The following is a 23,339-nucleotide window of genomic DNA, read 5'->3' as shown; positions in this document are numbered from 1 at the left end:
GCCATGCTGGAGGGGGAACGGTAGGGAGGCTCTTTGTCGCTGTGAGAGGCCTCAGAGCTGCACTGCCGCCCAGGGAGTTAGGGCACCCGGAGTTCCCTGGAATTCCCAGGTGCTGGGCTGAGTGTGCTGGGACACTTCCATCCAGATGTGAGGCTTCTGTCCCTTTAAGACTTTCAAAAAGCACTCACTTTTCTTTTGTCTCAGGGGCGCTGGCTGTGAGAACCCGCTCGTAGGTTTTACTGTTCTGTTTCCCTAGTATCCAGCACACCACACACTGTGTGTCTATGCTCCTGGTGGGGATGACTAGGGCTGGGTATTTAGCAGTCCTGGGCTCCCACTCCCTCCCTGCTCTGACTCCTCTCCTCCTGCTGGGGAGTTGGGGTAGGGGTGGCGCTCGGGTCCTGCCGGGCCATGGCTTGTATCTTACCCCCTTCATGAGGTGCTGGGTTCTCACTCGCAGATGTAGATGTAGCCTGGCTGTTGTTCTGAGTCTTCTGGTCTCTCTTTTAAGAATAGTTGCATTTGTTGTATTTTCAAAAATATATGTGGTTTTGGGAGCATATTTCTGCTGCCCTACTCACACTGCCATCTTGGCTCCACCCCCAAGTTTTAATTTTTTTGAGGTACATAAAATAAAATGCACAAGTCTTAGTTTATAGCTCAATGAATTTTGACCTGTGTATACACTCATGTAACCATAACCCAAATCAAGATTTCAGACATTCTATTTTCACCCTTTTCACCCATCTTCCCAACCCCTGCCTTTTGTCAACCACCAATCTGCTCTGTTTATGAGTCTATTTCTGTGTTGTTGTTGTTTTATTCTACGTATAAGTGAAATTATATGGTATTTGTCTTTGATTTATTTCACTTAGTGTAATGCTCTCTAGGTCCATCTGTGAAATGGCAAGATTTCATTTTATTTTGACGGCTAATATTTCACTGTATGTATGTATGTACCACATCATTATCCATTCATCTATCAGTGGACACTTAGGTTGCTTCCGTATTTTGGCTGTTGTGAATAATGCTGAGATAAACAGGTGTACATGTATCTTTTTGGATTAGTGATTTTGTTTTCTTCATGTAAATTCTCCGAAGTGGAATTACTGGGTCATATGTATTTCATTTTAATACCATTTCTTCCCCATCTAAGAAGATATAATTGTCCTCAATAAAAAAGGAAAGATTATAAGAAAAGTCTGAAAAATATAATCCTAGAGAAAAACCCTATGAAACTCCTTAGAAGATGTTAACCATTATTATTTTTTTCTTAAATCTGTGTCAATGTACATATCAGTCCTTGAAGACTATATTTTGTGATTTTTCTGATATCTTCAACAATATGAATTTCTTTTTAAAATTTAATTTGTGACCATCTACTTTTAAAGAAAAACAATTTTCTTAATTGCTATGATGTAATTTCATTTATTTTAATCTATTTCTAAAGTATAATATAGATTAATTAGAGATTGAGATTAGAAAACACTCAAACGATGCTGTTTCAAATCAATGTTTAGCGTAGGAATTTTTGAGTTTGTGTTTTGTAATGTTATGTTGTATTCCCCCTATATTTGTGCATTTATCTTCAGTTATATTTTTCATTAGGACAGTGATCCAGCCAGGCATCTCCCATCCTGATATTCAGCTGTTGTACCCAGTTAATCTGGAGCTTTCTGTAAATCGGAATCTAGCTGCATCTTGGTATCACAGGGTACCTGTTTTGGAAATTAAAGGACATCTTGAGTCAATGAATGTAAGTATGAGTGAAAAAAGCTTGTTATTGAAATTTAGACTCTGAACTTTCCCAGTACAAATCCATAGGGAATGTAGAGTTTTTTATTGATTGGTGTGAGAAAAATTTCACTGAGATGTTTTTACTATTTTTTAGTAGCATTTAATCTTCAGGTAAATGTTAGTTTTATTTTTATTCATTTTTTATTGAGGTATAATTGACATACAATATTATATTAGTTTCAGGTGTATAACAATGATTCAACATTTGTGTACACTGTAACATCGCCACTGCAATAAGTCTAGTTATCATCTGTCACCTTACAAAATTATAATACAGTATTATTAACCATATTCCCCATGCTGTGCTTTACATCCCCAGAATTGTAACTGGAAGTTTATACTTAATCCCCTTCACCCTTTTCATTCTCCCCATCTCCATTCCCCTTGGGCAACCAACAATCTGTTCTCTATATCTGTGAGTTTGAGTTTTGTTTGGTTATTTTGTTTTGTTTTTTTAGGTTCCACAATAAGTGAAATCATGTGGTTTCACTTTCTCTTTCTTGAGTTATTTCACTTAGCATAATTCCCTCAAGTTTTGTTTATTTTGTCACAAATGACAAGATTTCAGTTCTTTTTTATGGCTGAGTAATATTCCATTTCATACTGCATCTTTTTATCCATTCATCCATCAGTAGGCATTTAGCTTGATTCCATATCTTCGTTATTGTAAACAATGCTGCAACAAATGTAGGAGTGCATATATCTTTTCAAATTTGTGTTTCCGTTTTCTCAGATAGATGACCAGTAGTGGAATTGCTGGTTCATATGGTATCTCTATTTTAAATTCTTGAAGAACCTCCATTCTGTTTCCCATAGTGGCTGTACCAGTTTACATTTCCACCAACTGTGTACAGGAGAACCCATTGTGACAGGTGTGAAGTCATATCTCATTGTGGTTTTGATTTGCATTTCCCTGATGTTTTAGTGATGCTGAGCATTTTCCATGTGCCTGTTGGCCATCTGTATGTCTTTGGAAAAATGTCTATTCAGATCCTCTGCTTGTTTTTTTAGTTGTGTTGCTTATTTTTTTGTTACTGAGTTGTATGAGTTCTTTATATATTTTGGATATTAACTGTTTATTGGTTATATTATTTGCAGATATCTTCTCCCATTCACTAGGTTGCCCTTTTCATTTTCTTGAATGGTTAGCTTCACTGTGCAGAAACTTTTTAATTTGATGTAGTCCCATTTACAAATTTTTACTTTTGTTGCTCTTGCCTTTGGAACTTGTCACCTATGTTTTTTCTAGGCTTTTTATGGTTTCAGTTCTTCTACTCAAGTCTTTAATCCATTTTGAGTTAATTTTACTAAAAATTAGTTACATTACTGATTTATTTTAGTACTTATAATTGGTCTATTCAGATTTTTCTATCTTACCATGATTCATTCTTGGAAGGTTGTGTATTTCTAGGAATTACTCATTTCTTTTTTTTAGATGGTCCAATTTGTTGGTATATAATTGTACCTACTAGTCTCTTATGAACCTTTGTATTTCTGTGGTGTAAGTTGTAACTTCTCTTTCATTTCTTACTTTATTTATTTGGGTTCTTTATTTTTCTTGATGAATCTGGTAGAGGCTTATTAGTTTCTTTATATTTTCAAAGAACTAGCTTTTAGTTTCATTGATCTTTTCTATTGTTAGTTTCTGTTTCACTTATTTCTTCTCTGATCTTTATTATTTCTTTCCTTCTATCTTTGGGTTTTATTTCTAGTTCCTTTAGGTATAAACTTAGGTCTTTCGATTCATATTTCTCTTGTTTCTTTTAACAGGCCTGTATTGCTGTGAACTTCCCTCTTACAACTGCTTTTGCTGTGTCTCATTGACTTTTGTTGTGCCCTATTTCTGTTTTCATGGTGTCCAGGTATTTTCTGATTTCTCCTTTTATTTTTTTGATGACCCAGTAATTGTTCAGTAGCATGTTGTTTAATATACATTTAGTTTTTCCAGTTCTCTTCTTGTAATTGCCTTCTAGTTTCCTATCATTCATATGATTTTTAAAAAATATATTCAGCCACTCTGTGTCTTTTGATTGGGGAATTTAGTCCATTTCCATTCAAAGAAGATATTGATAGGTTTATACTTAGGGCCATTTTGATAATTGTTTTCTGGCTGTTTTTGTAGTTTTTCTCTGTTCCTTTCTCCTCTTATAGTTTGATAACTGCCTTTAGTATTATGTTTAGATTCCTTTCTTACTTTCTTTTGTGTATTTACTATAAGTTTTTGCTCTGTGGTTACTGTTAGGGTCACATATCTCATCCTGTGTATTTAGCAGTATAATTTAAGTTGATTGAAAAATAAATTTGAACACATTCCAAAATTCTACCTCCCCCTACCATGATTTGTGTTTTTAATGTCACTTTTTACAGCTTTTGCTTTATGTATCCCTTAAGTATTATTGCAATTTGAGTTAATTTTACTTCTTTTGTCTCTTACCTTCATACCAGCTTTTATAAGTGATTAGTCTACTACCTTTACTATATATTTACCTTTTCCAGTGAGATGCTTACTTTCATATATTTTCCTATTACTAATAAGTGCCATTTCTTTTCAGATTAAATAAGCCCCTTTTATATTTCTTCTAAGGTTGGTTTAGTGGTGATGAATGCCATAGCTCTTGTTTGTCTGGAAAACTCTCTCTCCTTTTGCTGTGAGTCATAACCTTGTTGGGTTGAGTATTCTTGGTTGGATGTTTTTTGCCTTTCAGTATTTTGAATATATCATACCACTCAATTCTGTCTTACAAAGTTTCTGCTGAGAAATCTGCTTATGGGGTTTCCCTTATACACAGCAAGTTGTTTACCTCTTGATGCTTTTCAGAGTCTGTCTTTAACTTTTGCTATTTTAATTACAATGTGTTTTCATGTGGCTCTCTTTGGGTTCCCTTATTTGGATCTCTCTGAGCTTCCTGAACCTGGATGGTTGTCTGTTTCCTTACCTAGTTTAGGGAAGTGTTCAGCCATTATTTCTTCATATAAATTTTCTGCCCCTTTCTCTTGTCTCCTTCTAGGACTCCTATAAATGCTAATGTTACTCCATTTGATCTTGTTTCCATTGGTCCCTTAAATTATCTTGATTTTTAAAAATTATTTTTTCCCTCTCTGTTGCCCTGTGTGAGTGTATTCCATTACTTCATCTTCTTGCTCACTGATCTGTTCTCCTGCTTTATCCAGTCTGCCCTTGATTCCCCTCTAGTGTATTTTTCAGTTGAAGTATTTTATTTTTAGCTCTGTGATTTCTGCTTGGCATTTTCTTATGTTTTGTATCTCTTTGTTGAAGTTCTCACTGTGTTTATCCATTCTTCCCCCAAGTGAGCATCTTTGTGACTGACACTTCCTTTGAATTCTTTATTAGAGAAAATATTTGTTTTTCTAAGGTTTTGTCCTATTCTTTAGTTTGGAAAATATTTATCTTTCCTCATTTTGCTTGACTCTCTGTGTTTGTTGATATGTATTAGACTAAACAGCCACCCCTCAGTCTTGATGGAGTTTTCTAGTTTAAGTGATGATCCTTTTTCAAGGATCCTTTGCTGTAGCTCTTGGTTGTCTCTTGAACCTTTGTGATTGTCTAAACTGCCTGATTTATTTATTTATTTATTTTGGTACCATTAATATAAAATCACACAAGCACCATTGTGGTTACTAGATTCCCCCCATTATCAAGTCCCTACCACATACCACATGACATTCACTGTCCATCATAGTAAGATGCTATAGAGTCACTACTTGTCTTCTCTGTGCTATACTGCCTTTCCCATGCCCCCCCCTATGTTATGTGTGCTAATCGTAATGCCTCTTATTCCCCTTCTCCCTCTCTTCCCACCCATCCTCTCCAGTCCCTTTCCCTTTGGTAACTGTTAGTCCATTCTTGGGTTCTGTGAGTCTGCTGCTGTTTTGTTCCTTCAGTTTTCCTTTGTTCTTATACCCCACAGATGAGTGAAATCATTTGGTGCTTGTCTTTCTCCAGACTTATTTCACTGAGCATAATACCCTCTAGCTCCTTCCATGTTGTTGCAAATGGCAGGATTTCTTTTCTTCTTATGGCTGAATAATATTCCATTGTGTATATGTGCCACATCTTCTTTATCCATTCATCTACTGATGGACACTTACATTGCTTCCATTTCTTGGCTATTGTAAATAATGCTGCAATAAACATAGGGGTGCATATGTCTTTTTGAAACTGGGCTGCATTTTTAGGGTAAATTCCTAGAAGTGGAATTCCTGGATCAAATGTTATTTCTATTTTTAGTTTTTTGAGGGACCTCCATATTGTTTCCACAATGGTTGAACTAGCTTACATTCCCACCAGCAGTGTAGGAGGGTTCCCCTTTCTCTGCATCCTCACCAGCATTTGTTGTTCCTAGTCTTTTCTATGTTGGCCATCCTAACTGGTGTGAAGTGATATCTCACTGTGGTTTTAATTTGCATTTCCCTGATAACTAGCAATGTGGAGCATCTTTTCATGTGCCTGTTGGCCATCTGAATTTCTTCTTTGGAGAAGTGTCTGTTCATATCCTCCTCTCATTTTTTAATAGGGTTATTTGCTTTTTGGGTGGTGAGACATGTGAGTTCTTTATATATTTTGGGTATTAACCTGTTGTCAGATATGTCTGCCTCACTTATTTTTGATTTGCTTCTATTATTGAGGGTTTGCCATGACCTTTCAGTGATCTAAGGGGAAGAATATCATTTAGTACCTAGTTTCCTCACAGCATCTTTTAAAGCATGCACAGTGTATAGTCTGCTGAGACCAGGAGATCTGGAGGAGTGCCCTGAGCGACAGTTGAAAAAATTGGGGCTGCTGATGAGTGTAAGCTTTCTGGGAATGTTCCATGGGAAGGCCTCTTCAGCCTCTAGGTGTGTGGGAACCCTGAAGTCTGTCTCTCAGGATAATTTTCCAGACTGAGTAAATAGGCCCTTTCACAGGAAGACTGGGATTGTGCTTCAGTCTGCTTTCTGTGGAGTGCCCTGGGTGGGGTGGATATCTCTGTGATTGTTAAAGTCCTGTGGTGCTCTGCAACACCAGCCATCTTGGACACCAGGGCTGTCCCCTGTGTGGGTTGTACACACCCTTCCTCCCTTTAGTAAGGCAGCTGGAGAGTATTGAGCGCAGGGCATGCTTGTCAGCTTCAGAAAAGCAGCAGGGAAATGTCTTGACTGTAAACACCTCTGGGCTTCAGCAACATACCAGGAGAGTGTCTTGTCTGTGTACACATACCTGCTTTAGGCTTGGAGTGGGAGAATGCTAATTGCTCAGGCTCATCCACCCCAGCCAAGATTCAGGAGGCTCTGCAGCTGCCCATGCTCTCTGGCTTCAGCAGATGCCTGACTACTCACACTTGCCTGCCCTAGCGAGGTGGTAGGAGGGTGCCACATCTGAATTCAAATGTCTGTGGTAGCAGGCTGTGTAGAGAGTGCACCTGAGGCATCCACCAGTGCCTTTGTCTCCTGGAAGCATCTCACCTGTCCCCCGCCCCTCTGTGTCCAGTACCCTCAAGATTAGCAAATGGGTTTCCCTCCATGTAGTCTAGGTGATTTTCAGGCTGGTGTTTTTTTCAATGGGTCAGGGTGAGCGAGACCATATGCAAGCTCTCTGAGGGGGGATCTCAGTTTTCTATTGCACTTTGGGACCCCTGGGTGTTAGCCCAATTGGTTTCCAAGCCAGGTGTTTTAGGGACTCATTTCTCTGCTACACATCCCAGGGGCTGTGGTGCCCATGGGAGACACCAACCCCTCATTCCTCTGGGAGAAACACCCGTGTGGGGGGATTCCTCCCTACAGTGTATCACCAGGGGTTGTTGCTAGGACATCCTGTTTTGTTACTAGGAAATCATTTTTCTGTATTAAAATTGTTTCATTTTAAAATGAAATGTCTTTATCTTTTCTTTTAACATAATATTTCTTAGGTTAGTCTAAATCAAGAAGATCTTAATCTTTTATTTAGAATACTAGCAGAAAATATTGGTGAGACTACTGAAGACTTGAATAAAGTGAAACCAAGAATACAAAGGACAGGTAAGAGACTGAGTAGGTGGTATACTACATATGTCTATTGATTTTCCAGTTTAGTAGGGGAGATAGACAATAAAAATGAAGTTAACAAATATATAAATTGTGATGTGTATTACCAAAAAATAAATATTTGTTGAAGGAACTATTGAAGAAAACCCTAATTTGAGGTGACTAACATTTTTTAGTTAAGCAAAAAGTCAGTTATAGGATCAGAATTTTTTCTAAACTGTTTAAGTTAGAAGAAAGCCATAAAGAAGGTTTTCAAATCAGTGGTGAATTCCTGAAATAATTACTGAATTTGCATGTATAAGAAAAATATTTAAAGATGAAGCTAAGCTATGATAAATACTTGATCTGATTTATAAATAAGATTTAGTAGTAAAATATCTGTAATAATTAAAACATTTAATAAATCACCACTCAAGTATTAAAAAATTGTATTGCAATAAAAATCCAAAGAGAATTTAAATTATTAGGTATAATGGTGCCTTTTGACTTAAAGGCAAAGTACTAGACTTATATTTTGAAGCTGTTCTGTATGGATGTGTATAAACACACAGATCTGTATAATCTTTATTTTTTCAAATAGTACCATTCTATATGTATATTTGAGCATGTGTGCGTGCATGTATTTCTGCACTTTGCTTTTTTTAAGTTAACAGTTTATCTTGGTGTTTGTTACATATCTGTATCTATTCATGCATATATGTACCATGTATAGATATGCCTCATTCTTTTTAATGGCTGCCTGGTATTAAATTCTCTTCAAGTATCATAATTTATTTAGCAAGTCCTTATAGATGGACATTTTAGGTTGTTTTCAGTTATTCACTCTTACTATGTTGCACTTACTATCCTTATACACAGACTTTACAAGTGCATATATATCTGTAGGGGAAATACCAGGGCTACTAGGTTAAAGAGTTTTTAATTTTATTAAATTAGCATTTTGAAAGATCTTGCCAATTGCCCTGCAGTTGAACTTGTACTAATAGAACTTGTATTAATTTTGCCCTTTTACCAGGTTGTTTCTCTGTATCTTTTCTAATAAGGCATATTATTTAAAAATTTTTGCTAGTTTGCTAAGTGAAAAATGGTATGTTTGGAACAGTGTTGGAATGCAGTGATAGTTGAGAAACCTTGCCCTGTGTGTTGTTTTCTCAGAGGTAATAGTTGACAGCAGTGGTTTTCCATATGGGTTTCTGGTATGGTTTATGTTCCTCTGTGTTGTGCTCATAGATAATGTTAACTGCAATAATATTAATAACTAATGTAATAATACTGAGGGTTTGTTGAGAGTGAAGGCTCTAAAGTCAGACTGATGAGTTTGGGCTCCACTATTTGCCATCTTAGTGACATTGGTCAAAGTACTGACTATCTGAACCTCAGTTTGCTTGTGTCTGTGAAATGAGGACAATCACAATTTTATCTCAAAGGGCTGTTAAAAGAATTAAATGAGACAATACATGTACAGTCTTCAGCACAGTATGTACCATATAGGTAAGCATGTAGCTAGTGATATTTATTACAGTTTAGAAAGCAATTTTATTGCATTGTTAGGTGTGTCAATTTGGGAAGACAACATCATATATAGCTTTACTTTTGTTTTTTTGGTATGTATAAGAAGCTACCCCCCCCGCCCTTTTTTCTTTTCTAGCCTTAACTCTTATTACCCTCCTCATGATTTAATTATATCAAGCTCCATTCTGTTTACAGAACCTATCATGATGTGTCATTTGTTTGGTTTTCCACAGCTGCTTACCTTAGAATGTCTCATTTTAGGAGGGGGTTCTTCAGCCTTACTTCAGTGGTACCTCCCCTATTAAGTGACCACCCATAACAATGTCATGAGTAGTTATGTGCTTTCTGAGCTCTTTATATAAAGTTTATTAACATTTGTCCACTTAATATATAGCCTGCTTTTGTTTGTATTTTATATGTATATGTGTCTTCTACTAAAACATGAGTCTTCTAAGGACTGGAGCTGTGTAGTACTAATTTGTGAATTTTCAGTGCCTGCACCAGAGTACTCATATAAGCCCTCAGTGAATATTTGTGGAAGAAATGTGTGAATAGAACTGAATGTATTTCATTCTTTAGATGAAGTTAAAGAACCTCTTGAAATATCTACATCACAACAAGATGTACCTGGCTCACAAGGTACTTTAACAGCTGGAGGGGAAGAAATTAGATCTGTAGACATCATTAACATGCTACTGAATTTTGAAATCAAAGAGGTATGTAATTTTCATCTGCTTTTGTAAGTGAGGTGAAAATTGGATATTTAAAATTACCTCTACTAAAATAAGCTTGTAGATTATTGATATGGATGAGAAAAATCTTACATTTTTATAATTTGTACATAGCAATAATGTTTTAAAGTTGGAGAATTTTTTAAAGAGGACTTATACTGGGAGATATATTTTGTAGTGAAAATAGTTATGTCTTGTACATGCTTTTCAAATGATTTAAGGACAGTTGGAAAGTGGCTTACTTTGGATTTCATATAGGAAAGTTAGGATAGGTAAATAGTGACAGGAAAATCCTTTGCAAACTTTAAAAATGCTTAATAGGATAAAACACAGTATGTCTACATTTTCTATATGTTATATTATGACTGTCTGCTCTCTGTCTGCAGATTCTTGAGGAAAGGTTAAATAGATTTTCCTCTTCTGTATTTATACATTGAACACATGTTCATTGCATGTGCTAAGTACTAAGGACATAGAGGTCCTGACTAAGGATACAGACTCTGAACTCAGTCATGAAAACAATTAAAGTTTTTGTAAGTGCTCCCATTAAAAATGTGGCCAGGGATCTTGTGGCCATGGTGGTACGAAGGAGGCAGTCTGAGAGGGTCAGGGAATGGTCTGAGAAAAGGAGATCATGAAAGGGGCACTGAGGCAGGGTAGAAAGAGGAACAAGCATAAAGATATGACTGTGTGAGAAAGTATAGTGGATACAGGGTCTTGCAAGAACTTCCTCCAAAATCCCTTCGTCGTTAAATAGTTGGATAGAGGTTATTTTCTTTATCTGAGTTCAAATTTATAAGCTTTTACTTTACAAATGAGTTCTACTTTTTTTTATCTGAAATACATGCTTTGAACTATGTTCTTGCCTGTTAAATCTCTATTGATTTTCTGGTTAATATTAGAGATATTGAAGATCTTTAAGCTTTAATAAGTGAAACATTGATAGATGAATCATTTTATTTGCAAATGGACTTCATTAACATATGTACATAGAAAACGCCTAAGTCCTTTTTAATACCATTTGTAACATATTATTACAGTTTTGTTCCTTCAGGTCAGTGATTGGGGTAGGATACAGTAATTTGTATCTCCCCTCAGGCCAGTATTTGGTATTTGCCTGAGACATTTTTGGTTGTTACTATCTGGGGAAGAGGGCGCTACTGGCAAGTGGGTAGAGGCCAGTGATGCCACTGAACATCTTGCAGTGCACAGGACTGCTCCTCCTTGCAAAGAATTATTCAGCCCGAAATGGCAGTGATGCCTAGGTTGAGAAATCTTGCCTTAGGAGTAGTATACAGATTGGCCATTTATTTCGCAGACTTTCAGATGAAAGGCCATCTATCAGACTAGGACTTCTGGGAATTAGGCAGAACTACGTTTTTTTCTTTTTAACTTTGCCTTGAAAACCACTTGAATGTAGTGGAAATGCTTTGGAAGTCTGAACAAGTAAATGTGCCTTTCAAAGTAAGTAACACTAGGCAGTTTCCAGGTACAACTAGAAGTAAAAATCTTTACATTGTGTGGATTTTTTGGTTATATCACTCTAGATGGTTATTAAAATATTTACTTATCTTCATGGTATATTAGTGAAATAGTTTGTAGTAATACTGGTACCTTTTTCTAGGTTGTGATTACTTTGATGAAAAAAGCAGAAAAGAAAGGAAGGCCGTTACATGAACTAAATGTCCTAAAGCTTGGAATGGAAGCTAGAGCAAAAACCTATGACCTGACTGCTAAAGCTTATCTAAAAAAAATTAGTATGCGATGCTTTGAGTTCACTGGTAAGTGTGAAATATAGCCTGTGTAAACTATCCATGTAATAGTCAGACGGTCCCTATAGTTTTTGTCAACAGTTAAGCATATTTTTTAGTGTCACCAGTTACTTAGATTAAATTTATTGCATTGAAAACAAAGGAATTTTATACTTAAAATTTTATTAACTATGTAGTTATTTATCATTAAGCATATCTAGATATATACGTATATTTAGCATGAAGTAGACTATGTCTAGAAGAAAAATGAAGCATACTTTTTCAGTGTCTATACATCTTTAGTACTTGTAAAAGGCAATATTTCATTATAGCTATATTTTGAGCACTGTATTAGGAAATCAGAACCCAAGTATAATACTCAGGTATAGAGCCTGTGGACCCTTTTTGAAAAGTTGAGTTAATTTACTAGGAAATAGCTTTTTGTTTTTAATTTATTTTTTAACTGCACCACCATTCTTTATTTGTTTTTAATGACATTTAATATATACTTTTGAAAAATAAAAATTAAACCATACAGCAATATATAGAGGAAAAATATAACACCATTATTTTACATAGTCTCATTCTCTTACCTTCAAATGATTACTAAGTTATTGTTTAGTGATTTTCTTGGACCTGAATTACCAAATTCACTTTCTAAATTGTATCAAGCCAACTTTTAAAGTTGCTATGGGTGTTTAAAGTTTCAGGAATGCTGTGGTATAACTTTAGGTAAAGCATACTTGTATTGAGAGTAATACCTAATGTATGTATTTTATAAGTTGTTCTTTAATATATTCTGATTTGCGCAGGTGAGGCATACCAGTAGTACCCAATGTTAAACAGTTGTAACGGGCTGCTCCTGGTTTTTTCATTTTAAAGAAATTTTTTTTCCAAAGCCAGTTTTATTGAGGTATGATTAATATACAGTAAAATTCACCCTTTTTTGTATACAGTTCTATGAGTTTTAACAAATGCATTTGTATAATTGGTTGGTCTGTTTTAAAATATGTTTGAAATGTTTAAAAGACTTATTGGAACTACCCTGTCTCTTTCTCTTTTAGACTCTAAAGGAGAACCTCTTCACATTATTAACTCCTCTAATACAACTGATGAACCCCTTCTGAAAATGTTATTGACAAAGGTACCTAGCTTCATCTCTAGGATTCTTTAATATTTGAATATATGCAGTTATATAATTCTTGCTCATATTTAATATCTAATTTTTCTCTCCTAAAATTTTTCATTCTAAAGCCAACTGATGGTAGTAAATTATGCAAGCATCTGACAGTCCTGGATAATTTCAATAACCTGTGAGCTGGCTATGTTGTTGAATAAGGAGAAATATACAAAGTTACATTGTAATCCCAAGCAAAGTTTGTTGTAAACTAGATACACTAGATTTTTTTCCCCCTACCTATAACATTTCCATCTAAGTAGGATAAGGAATTGGACTTTTGCTTCTATAGAATGTGAGAAATACTTATGTGGTCAATTTTTTTGGCATGTTCTTCTTTGCCTTTAAGAAATGCATTTATAGTGTTTTCATAGCATGCTTTGAAAAGCAAAGAAAATATATTTTTTCAATGTGAATGTTTATTGTTTGCAATCCAGTGGTTTAATCTTCCACTATTTGTAGGCAGACAGTGATGGACCAGAATTTAGAACAATTCATGAAAATACCAAACAGAGACTGAAGGTAAATCTTTTCTAATTCTGTCTTAGACTAAGTTAAGTTAATAAATCTGGCTTCATAGGCATCTTCACTTGTAAAATTGTAGATTCTAAAATTGGAATAAAGGTGGCAGTAATGATAGAGCTAATCTTGTACATAAAAGAAATGGATATAGAGTTGTGATGAAAATTTCTACAAAAGTTGATTTGATTTCCTAGAAGATTGTTTCCCAGATATGAATTAATGATTACTTGTTGAATTCACACTTTTTGAGGGAATTTTGTTCACTCTGGTTATTTGGCCTTGTGTTGATATAAGCATTAAACATTTGAATTACATATTGGAATTAGGATTAGAATAAAATTGAGGACAAAGCTGAAAGCATGGCTCAGTACAGACATTGCTCACAGTCCATTTGAGTGTATATAGTCTGTCTTGGAACCATCTGAAATATGATTGACCCAAAGTCTGGTAATACTTCCTGTATCTTTACTTAAAACCCATCAAGTTCTGTTGAGCTTAGAATTCGTTGGGCTTGGGAGTGGGGCAGAGTGTTCATTTGTTATCTGGTAAGGATTAATGTTGTAAGTGTGAGTTATTTCTTAGAAAATATAAAAGGACCTTAATGTCACTATTCTTATGCTACTTGTAGATGTTGAAGCTTAACATAAATATGTTACCATATCTGAAATCTGCCTCTCTAATTGTTCATTATCTTAGGTTTCATTTTCATCCTTAGACTTAGTACTTCATTTGGAAGCTTTACTGTCCTTCATGGATTTTTTATCATCTGCCATCCCATCCTCTGAACCTTCCTCTTCTGAAAAGGAATCTGAGCTGAAACCACTTGTGGGGGAGTCCAGAAGTATCATTATCAAAGCTGGTATTAACCTTTGAGCTATGGTCTAATAATTTCTGCTTGAACTTTAATAACCTTATCATAACTTATATTTTTTTAAGCTATGTATTTAGCTCCTTACTGTTATAGCTGCTCTGACAGATTAGGTTAGTTTCAAAAGAAAACAAATTTTATCCCTATGGTATTTATAGGGTAATTTAGTGAAGGATTTAAATGATTCTTCTTTATTTAAATAATTTTACTGTTAATCTTGTATTTATAGTTGATTTCACTGTCTTTCACATAAAATAAAGCTGTATATACTTTGCATTGCTGCCTCTGCATCCTTCCTTCCAATAAAAGTGAGAAAGGACACATGAATTAAAATATGAATACAATCAGGCATAGTAACAAAGGCCCATTTCAGTCAGTCAGATAAACCTACTTGGTGCTTAGCAATTTTAAATGATTTGCAGGAGAATCTCATGGAAGAGACCAATTCTCTTTGGTTTCTAATCAAAACTGAATTTAAATTACATACAGATATGGGTACATGTTCCTTGAAGATATTAGTTGTGCTGTGAGACATTATATATGATGTATCTTGAGTGAACTGTTTTTAAGCCAAATATGTGATTTTAATTATTTTTCTTTCATATCATATGATATGAATATCTAATAGCTAGGAATTTTCAAACCATTATCTCTTTGAGTTATATCTATATTAGTGGCATCTTTAAAGTGTAAACCTGTTAATTGTTATCAGATCTGATACAAGGATCAGATTTTTTTTTAACCAGGGAGCAGAGCAACTTTTGTTACAAACTAGAATAAAAGAGTTTTACCTTGTTTTTAATGTACTTATTACATTAGTATCTGTGGAAACATATGAATGCATACATACCTACAGAGTTGAATAAATGAAAAAGCAATGTTTAAGCCCACAATAGACTAAAAAATATTACCCCAAAGAAATAGTCTTCCAGTTATGCCATATAGTTGGTTTTTATGGTTTGACTATGCCACTTTAAATCTTAAAAGAAAAATATCACTGTTATCTTGGTAATTGAAGACTGATGTCCTTATTCATTTACAGTTTTATAGGAAAAGGTCTGTTTTCTTCAGGCAAGATATATCTCTAGGAAATCCTAAATTTAATGGTCAGGATCTGAACTAAGGTAGATTAAGAGTATCCATCTGATTGTGATTCTTATATACATGCATACATACTATAACTATAATTATTTTGTATTTTTTTTTAATTTAGCCCTTCATATTTCTCATAGAATTTATTTTAGTATTCTTCATGGAAAAACAGGATACAATCTTGAGAAATTGATTCTATGGTTAATAACATGTGTATAAATTTGGAACCAGTAGAATTCTAGAATTCCTATATGGAGGATTTTCTTTTTTCTTAGAAGAAAAATTAGAGTAAAGTTTCCATCTAACAAGTTGACTTGCCTTTATTTTTAATTTGGAGGGGAGGATGCTAGTTTTTGTCTGATTTGCATCTGAAAATTGATTCAGAATCCACATTAATTATATGTATTCTTAATGGAGGACTTTTTGGTTTTTCAAGATTCATAATATACTTTTATTTTAGTGAATTTAAGGTTATTTTGAATATCGTCTTTGTACTTTGCTAATTGCAAGGTTTGTATTATTTTTCAGTATCCAGCAATACTTCTGAAGATGACATGTTTGATTTAAAAATCACAGCTGAATTAAATGCACTTAATGTCTTTGTCTGTGATCAGAAGTGTAATACTGCAGATATTAGAATACTTGGTAAGTAAGTACTCCTTGATATAGATATTTCTGTTTCTTTGCATAGATCTCCAGGAAGAATGAGCTTGTGCATGGTTGATTTCTTATGAGCCATCTTTTGTTTACTTAAAGATTTGAGCAAACTTTTCAGACATGTACTCTGAAATGTTAGAAGTAAATCTGTTATAATTTATAGCTAACATGAGACATTCCTTACGTATTTGAACAATTTCAGAATAAGTCTAAAGTTTAATCTGTTATGTTCTATTTGCATTTTCAGAATAATATCTTAGTGAGTAAAGAAAATACCATTATCCTTATTTCCCTTGGGTTTTTTTTTTTTTGTGTGTGTGTGTGTGTGTGTGTGTGTGCACTCATATATTGCATCAGGTAAGAAGTTTCTGAAAGAAATTTTGTAAACTTTTCCCATCATTAGCTTGATAAAAGGATAAGTTTAGATTATACCTTGGATTCTAGAAGCCAGCCTGGCAAGGTTCAGATTTTTGCTCTGCCACTTACTGGCTGACCTTGAATAAATTAACTAACCTTTCTGTGTCTTAGTTCCTTCTTCTGTAAAGTGGATGTAGTTATTATTCTTGGGATTGCTGTGAGAATCAAGTTTACATATGTACATATATTTAAGAAAGTGCCTGGTATATAGTAAGCAGCTAAAAAAAGGTTTAAAATCAGTTTCATTCAACAAATATTACCAAGTATCTATTTCATGGGTGTCATGGTAATGATTTGGGTTGTTCATTATTGGGTCTTAACTGCAGGCATTCTTTCTCTACAGGAGAGCAGTTTTAGAAATCACCATGCTTTCAGAAATTATCAGAATGACATTTTTTTGGAGAGAAATCTTAGAACATTTTTGATAGAGTTTATTGCAGATAAACTCAAATATTATGTGTTTTCCTAAATGACAACTTCTTATCTTGCCAATACACAGGATATTTGTATTTGGAGACCTGTGGTTAATTTTCTTTGAAATTTGGTTTCTTTTGTTTTAAAATTTTCACAACTTTTATGTGAAAGGTGCCTGTAGCACTTAAGGATATTACTATAATCATTCTTAGAAGTTGATACCTTTAATATGTCTGTAGTGAATAAGTTTTATTGATTCTACATCTTCGTAGTATGTTACTGAACTTAGATACCACTGAATTTGTTCATTCAGATTGAGTGAAAAGTTTGTAAATGTTATGCTTCTCATAGGAATGGATGCCTCTGTTTCTGTGAAGCCAAAGCAGACTGACATGTTTGCAAGACTTAAGGATATCATAGTCACGAATGTTGATTCGCTGTCCATTCACAAAAAGGTAATTAAAAATTAGGTTTCTAGAGAAGAAGGTGGTTCAAGATGACAGCATAGGAAGATCCTAAACTCACCTCGCATGGATATAGCAGATCTACAGCTACAAGTGGAATAATTTCATCTGAAAAAGTCCTGAAAACTAGATTAATGGCACTTCCACAATAAAAAATAAAAGGGCTACATCAAGGTGGGTAGAGAAGCAAAGACATGCTCTTTCCAAAAACCACACCCCAGGTATGGTCCCCTCCCCACCCTAGAAAGAGATCTCAAAAATACAGAACTTTTCCCTGAGTAGAGAGGGATTTGTATCCCACAAGTGGCACTCCAACCATTGGGTCCAGTATCAGAGAGGTGAGCCCCCAAGATGTATAACCAACAGAGATTATATTCAGGAGAACCATAGAACTGTAGGGAACAGAGAACCTAACCTTTAAAGGGCTTGCATGCAGACACATGCCCCAAGAACCAGTGCAAAAGCAGCAGTTTGAGAAGCACCTAAACAGTGTATGATAGGGACCTAATCTTAAGGTGATTGACTGAGAGGCAGGAACTTCTTGTAAGTCTTCCTGGGATGGACATGTTGGCAGTTGCCATTTCTGTGATCTTATTCTACCTTGCTAAAGCTGGTGTTAACAGGTGCCATTGTGGCAATCTAGCACTAACTTGCTAATATAGGTGGACATTCCTTCCTTCCATTCCCGCTACCACCACATCACAACTGCACCTGTCAGTTGGTGAATGCCATACCCCCTCTCCCAGGCTATAGCCACACCACAGCCAGGTGAGTACCCCACCACCTTCATGCAGCAGCCCTGGGTATACCACAGCTGGTTGGCATGTACAGCCCACACAGGTGACACCTCTGGGGCACCTGGCTCTGGTGTTGGGGGATTGTGTCTCTGGGCCCAAAGGGTCATCTGCTACATGAGGCCATTCCTTTGCTGAGAGAGAAAGTGTTTCACTTAATACATAGAAACAAAACAGAGAATCAGGGAAAATGAGGAGACAGAGAAAATATTCCAAATGAAAGAACAAGCTTTAATGAAACAAATGTGTAATCTTATAAAGAGTTCAAAGTAATGGTTGTAAAAATCCTCACTGAATTAGGGAGACAAATGGATGAATATAGTGAGTACTCCAACAGAACAATAGAAAATTTGACAAAGATCAAACAAAAGTCACAGAGCTGGAGAATACAATAATTGAATTGAAAAATCCACTAGAAGGGTTCTATAAAAGACTGGATGAAGCAGAAAAATGGATCAGTGAGCTGGAAGACAAAATAATGGAACTCGCCTACACAGAGCAGCAAAAAGAAAAAGAATTTGAAAAAGTGATGATGTCTTAAGGACCTGTGGGACAACTTGAAGTAGAGTAACATCCATATTATGGGAGTCCCAGAAGAGGAGAGAGAAAAGGGCAGAAAATTTATTTGAAGAAATAGTAGATGAAAACTTCCCTAGCCTGGAAAAGGACACACATCTAGGTCCAGGAAGCTCAGAGTTACAAATGGGATTGAACCCAAAGAGAGCCACACCAAGATATAATGAAAATGTCAAAAAAGTCAAAGAGAATCTTAAAAGCAACCAGAGGACAACAACTTATGTACAAAGGAAACCAACCCCAGAGGGTTATCAGCAGGTTTTTCACCAGAAACTTTGTAAGCCAGAAGGGAGCAGCATGATATATTCAAAGTGCTGAGAGGAAATACTGTATTAAGGGCATCATTCAGAATAGGAGAGAGAAAACAAAAGCTGAGGGACTTCATCTTCACTAACCTGGCCTTACAAGAAATGTTAAAGGGACTTCGTCAAGATGAAAAGAAATTCCATTAATTAATGACAAGAAAACATATGAGAGTAAAAATCTCACTGGAAAAGGTAAATAGCTATTAAAAAGTGAATTGGTCACTTATAAAAGCTAGAATGAAGGTTAAGAGACAAAAGGAGTAAAAATATCTATGATTGCAATAATTAAAGGATAGACAAGATGAAAAGATATAAAATAGGGAGGAGTTATAATGTAGAGTTTTGGAATGTATTCAAATTTAAGTTGCTATTAATGAAAATAGACTGTTGTATACATAGAATACTTTATGTGAATCTCACCAGTAACCACAAAGGAAAAACTTATAGCAAATACACTAAAGAAAATAAGGAAGGAATCTAAACACAATGCTATTGAAGTTATCAAAACACCAGGGAGGGGAGAAAAAGAAGACAAGAACAGGAGAACTATGAAAACAGCCAGAAGAAAACAAACAAAATGGCAGTAAATATGTGCTATTAATAATATCTTAATTGTAAATGGACTAAATTCTCTAATTGAAAGACAGACAGTGGCTGAATAGATAAAAATGACACTCATCTCTATACTGCCTTCAAGAGACTCACTTCACAAGTAAGGACTTACACAAAATGAAGAGGTGGAAAAAGATACTGCATGTAAATTGAAACAGAAACCTGGTGTAGTGTGCTTATTTCAGACCAAATAGACTTTAACACAGAGATTGTAGGAAAAACAAAGAAAGGCATCATTATATAATGACAAAAGGGTCATTCAGCACTCAACAAGGAACACCAAAATATATAGAGCAAATATTAACAGCACTAAAGGGAGAAATCAACAGCAATACAATAAGAGTGGGGATTTAACACCAGCTTTCATCAGTGTACAGATCATCTAGAAAGAAAAATCAATAAGACATCAGCCGTAAATGCCAAATTAGACCAGATTGACTCAGTAGATACACAACATTTCATTCAAAAGCAATAGGATACACATTGCTTCTCAAGTTAACGTGGAACATTCTCTAAGGTAAATCACATGTTAGACCACAAAACAAGTCTCAGTAAGTTCAAGGAGATAGAAATCATATCAGGCATCTTTTCTGACCACAGTGGTATGGAACTAGAAATCAATTACAAGAAGAAAATGAGAAGAGACATAAAAATATGGAGGAACCAACATGCTACTGAACAACCAATGGGTCATCAAAGAAATCAGGAGAAATAAAAAATGCCTAGAGACAAATAAAAACAAATATGACATATCAAAATCGATGGGATGCAGCAAAGGTGTTTCTAAGAGGGAAGATTATAGCAGTAAACACCTACCTAAACAAGAAAAACTTGAGCTAAATTATATAACTTTATATGTAAAAGAACTAGAAAAAGAACAAATAAAACCCTAAGTTAATAGAGGGAAGGTAATAATAACAAAGATCAGAGTAGAAATAAATGAAACAGATACTACAAAGACTGTTGGAAAGATCAGTGACACTAAAAGCTGTTTCTTTGAAAAGATAAATTGACAGAACTTTAGTTAGAATCACCAAGGAAAAAAGACAGAGGACTCAATAATATCAATGAAAGAAGTTACAAATGATACCACAGAAATTAAAAGGATCATAAGAGACTACTATAAACAATTATATGTCAACAAATTGGACAACCTAGAAGAAATGAAAAATTCCTAAAAACTTAGAGTCTTCTGAGACTGAATCATGAATAGATAATCTGAATAGACTGATAACTAGTAAGATAAATGAGTAATCAAAAACCTCCCAGAAAAACAAAAGTCAAGGATCAGATGGCTTTGCTCATGAATTCTACCCAGCATTCAAAGATGTGATACCTGTCCTTCACAAACTCTTCCAAAAAATTGAAGAGGGAATACTTCCAAACTCATTTTATGAGGCCAACATTACCCTGATACCAAAACCAGACAAGGATGCCACAAAAAATGAAAATTACAGGCCATAGATGCAAATGAACATAGATTCAAATTTCTCAACAAAATATTAGCTAACTGAATTCAACAGTACATTAAAAGGCTCATGCACCATGACCAGGTTAGATTCATTTCACAATGCAAGGATGGCTGAACATTTGCAGATCGATCAGCATAATCTGCTATAGTAACAAAATGTAAGAAAAATAATATCATCTCAGTAGATGCAGAAAAAGAACTTGACAAAATTCAACATCCATTTATAATAATAATAAATTGGGTATGGAAAGAATTTAGCTCAACATTATAAAGGCCATCTATGACAAACTGATAGCTAATATCATAATCAAAGGTGAAGAGTTGAAAACAGTAACAAGACAAGGATGCCCACTTACCTTTTATTCAATATGGTACTGAAAGTTCCATCCATAGCAGTGAGATAAGAAAAAGAAATAAAAAGCTTCCAAATTGGAAAGAAAAAAGTAAAACTATCAGTATATGCAGATGACATACTAGATATAGAAAATTCCCAAAGACTCCACCAAAAAATTGTTAGAATAAATTAATTTAGTAAAGTTGCAGGGCACAAAATTAATATATGAAAATCTATTGTTTTTTTGTATACCATTAATGAACTATCAGAAAGAGAATGGTGGAAACTAATCACACTTATAATTGCATCATAAAAAATAAAATCCCTAGGAATAAATTTAACCAAGGAGTTGAAAGACATGTACACGGAAAACTATAAGATGTTAATGAAAGAAATTGAAGGTACAAATAAATGGAAGGATATTGTGTGCTCATGGATTGGAAGAATTAATATTAAAATGTCTACATTACTCAAAGCAGTCTGCAGATTAAATGCAATCCCTATCAAAAATTCAATTTATCACAAATGCAGAACAAATCTAAAATTTGTATGGGACCATGAAAGATCCCAAATAGCTAAAACAATTGTGAGAGAGAACAAAGCCAAAGGTATCATGCTTCCTGATTTTATGCCATACAATAAACCTACTGTAGTGAATGCAGTAGCCTATGGTATTGGTATAAAAACAGACACAAAGATCAATGGAACAGATCAGAGATCCCAGAAATAAACCTATACTGTGTGGCCAATTAATTTACAACAAAAGATGCAAGAGTATACAATGGGTGGGAAAAGGCAGTCTCTTCAATAAATGGTGTTGGGGAAACTGGACCACTGTCTTCCACCATATACAAAAATTAACTTGAAATGCATAAAGGACTGGAATGTGAGACCTGAAACCATAAAACTCCTAAAAAAAAAAAAGTGTATGTGCTAAGCTCCTTGACATTGGTCTTAGCAATGATTTTTTGGACCTGAGTCCAAAGACAAAGGCAACAAAGGAAAAATTTTTAATGGGATTACATCAAACTAAAAAGCTTTTGTCCAGCAAGGGAAACTTACCTGCAAAATCAAAAGGCAACCTGCTGAATGGTAGAAGATTTTGAAAACCATATGTAAGTCCAGGGAGAGGAAATCCCGGGGCAAAATACCTCTAAAAACCAAAATCAGTCAAAGGGAGAAATAAAGTTTAAAACCCATTTATTGCTTACAAACTGTAGTCCAGGGCCTTCTCTCTTTCCGGCTCCAGCAGAAGCAAAACTGGCCCTCCCTCTCACCTCTCAGGTACAGATAAGCCCTCCATTGCCTAGGTAATTACCCATTGATATGGAAATGAACTCTTCCACACCTGAGAAATTATGCAAATACACTAAAGCCATACTTCTCTCCACCCTTGAGCGCCTGTTGATATGCAGATGTACCAAAGACAGGCGAGATATTCTGGAAATAGTTATAAATTTACCCACACCGTTCAATGGAATAACAAAAAAACAATCCAATTAAGAAATGGGCAGAGGAATTGAACAGACATATGTCCAAGGAAGACCTACAGATGGCCAATAGGCATATGAAAAGATGCTTAGTATCACTAATCATCAAGGAAATGCAAATCAAAACCACAATGAGATGTTACTTCACACGTCACAATGGCTATAATTGGAAAGACAAGAAACCACTAGTGTTGGTGATGATGTGGAGAAAAGGGAATTCTCATACACTGTTGGTGGGAATGTAAACTGGTATGGCCACTATTGAAAACAGAGGGAAGTTACTCAAAAAATAACAATAGGACTACTGTATGATCAAGCAATTCCCCTTATGGGT

The 23,339-nt window shown here is 35.0% G+C and overlaps 1 protein-coding gene across 7 annotated transcripts in view; it reads left to right on the top strand.

Moving 5' to 3' along the window:
* Positions 1-23,339, top strand: part of VPS13C (vacuolar protein sorting 13 homolog C) — a 196,400-nt gene that overhangs the window by 83,088 nt on the left and 89,973 nt on the right. For all 7 annotated transcript variants that reach the window (XR_012120726.1, XR_005057547.2, XR_005057550.2 and 4 more), the window contains 9 exons: positions 1,609-1,756; positions 7,704-7,812; positions 9,910-10,046; positions 11,686-11,842; positions 12,877-12,956; positions 13,452-13,511; positions 14,208-14,370; positions 16,000-16,116; positions 17,311-17,414. Coding sequence is in view for 4 of the 7 variants with exons in the window: in XM_037004257.2 (XP_036860152.2) it covers positions 1,609-1,756; positions 7,704-7,812; positions 9,910-10,046; positions 11,686-11,842; positions 12,877-12,956; positions 13,452-13,511; positions 14,208-14,370; positions 16,000-16,116; positions 17,311-17,414 (1,075 nt within the window). In the remaining 3 variants the exon portion in view is untranslated. The remainder of the gene's footprint in view (positions 1-1,608; positions 1,757-7,703; positions 7,813-9,909; positions 10,047-11,685; positions 11,843-12,876; positions 12,957-13,451; positions 13,512-14,207; positions 14,371-15,999; positions 16,117-17,310; positions 17,415-23,339) is intronic.

Source organism: Manis javanica, chromosome 8, assembly GCF_040802235.1.
Source record: "Manis javanica isolate MJ-LG chromosome 8, MJ_LKY, whole genome shotgun sequence".
NCBI classification, from domain to species: domain Eukaryota; kingdom Metazoa; phylum Chordata; class Mammalia; order Pholidota; family Manidae; genus Manis; species Manis javanica.
Note: the sequence above shows the minus strand (reverse complement) of the source record. Positions and strands in the feature narration are given on the sequence as shown.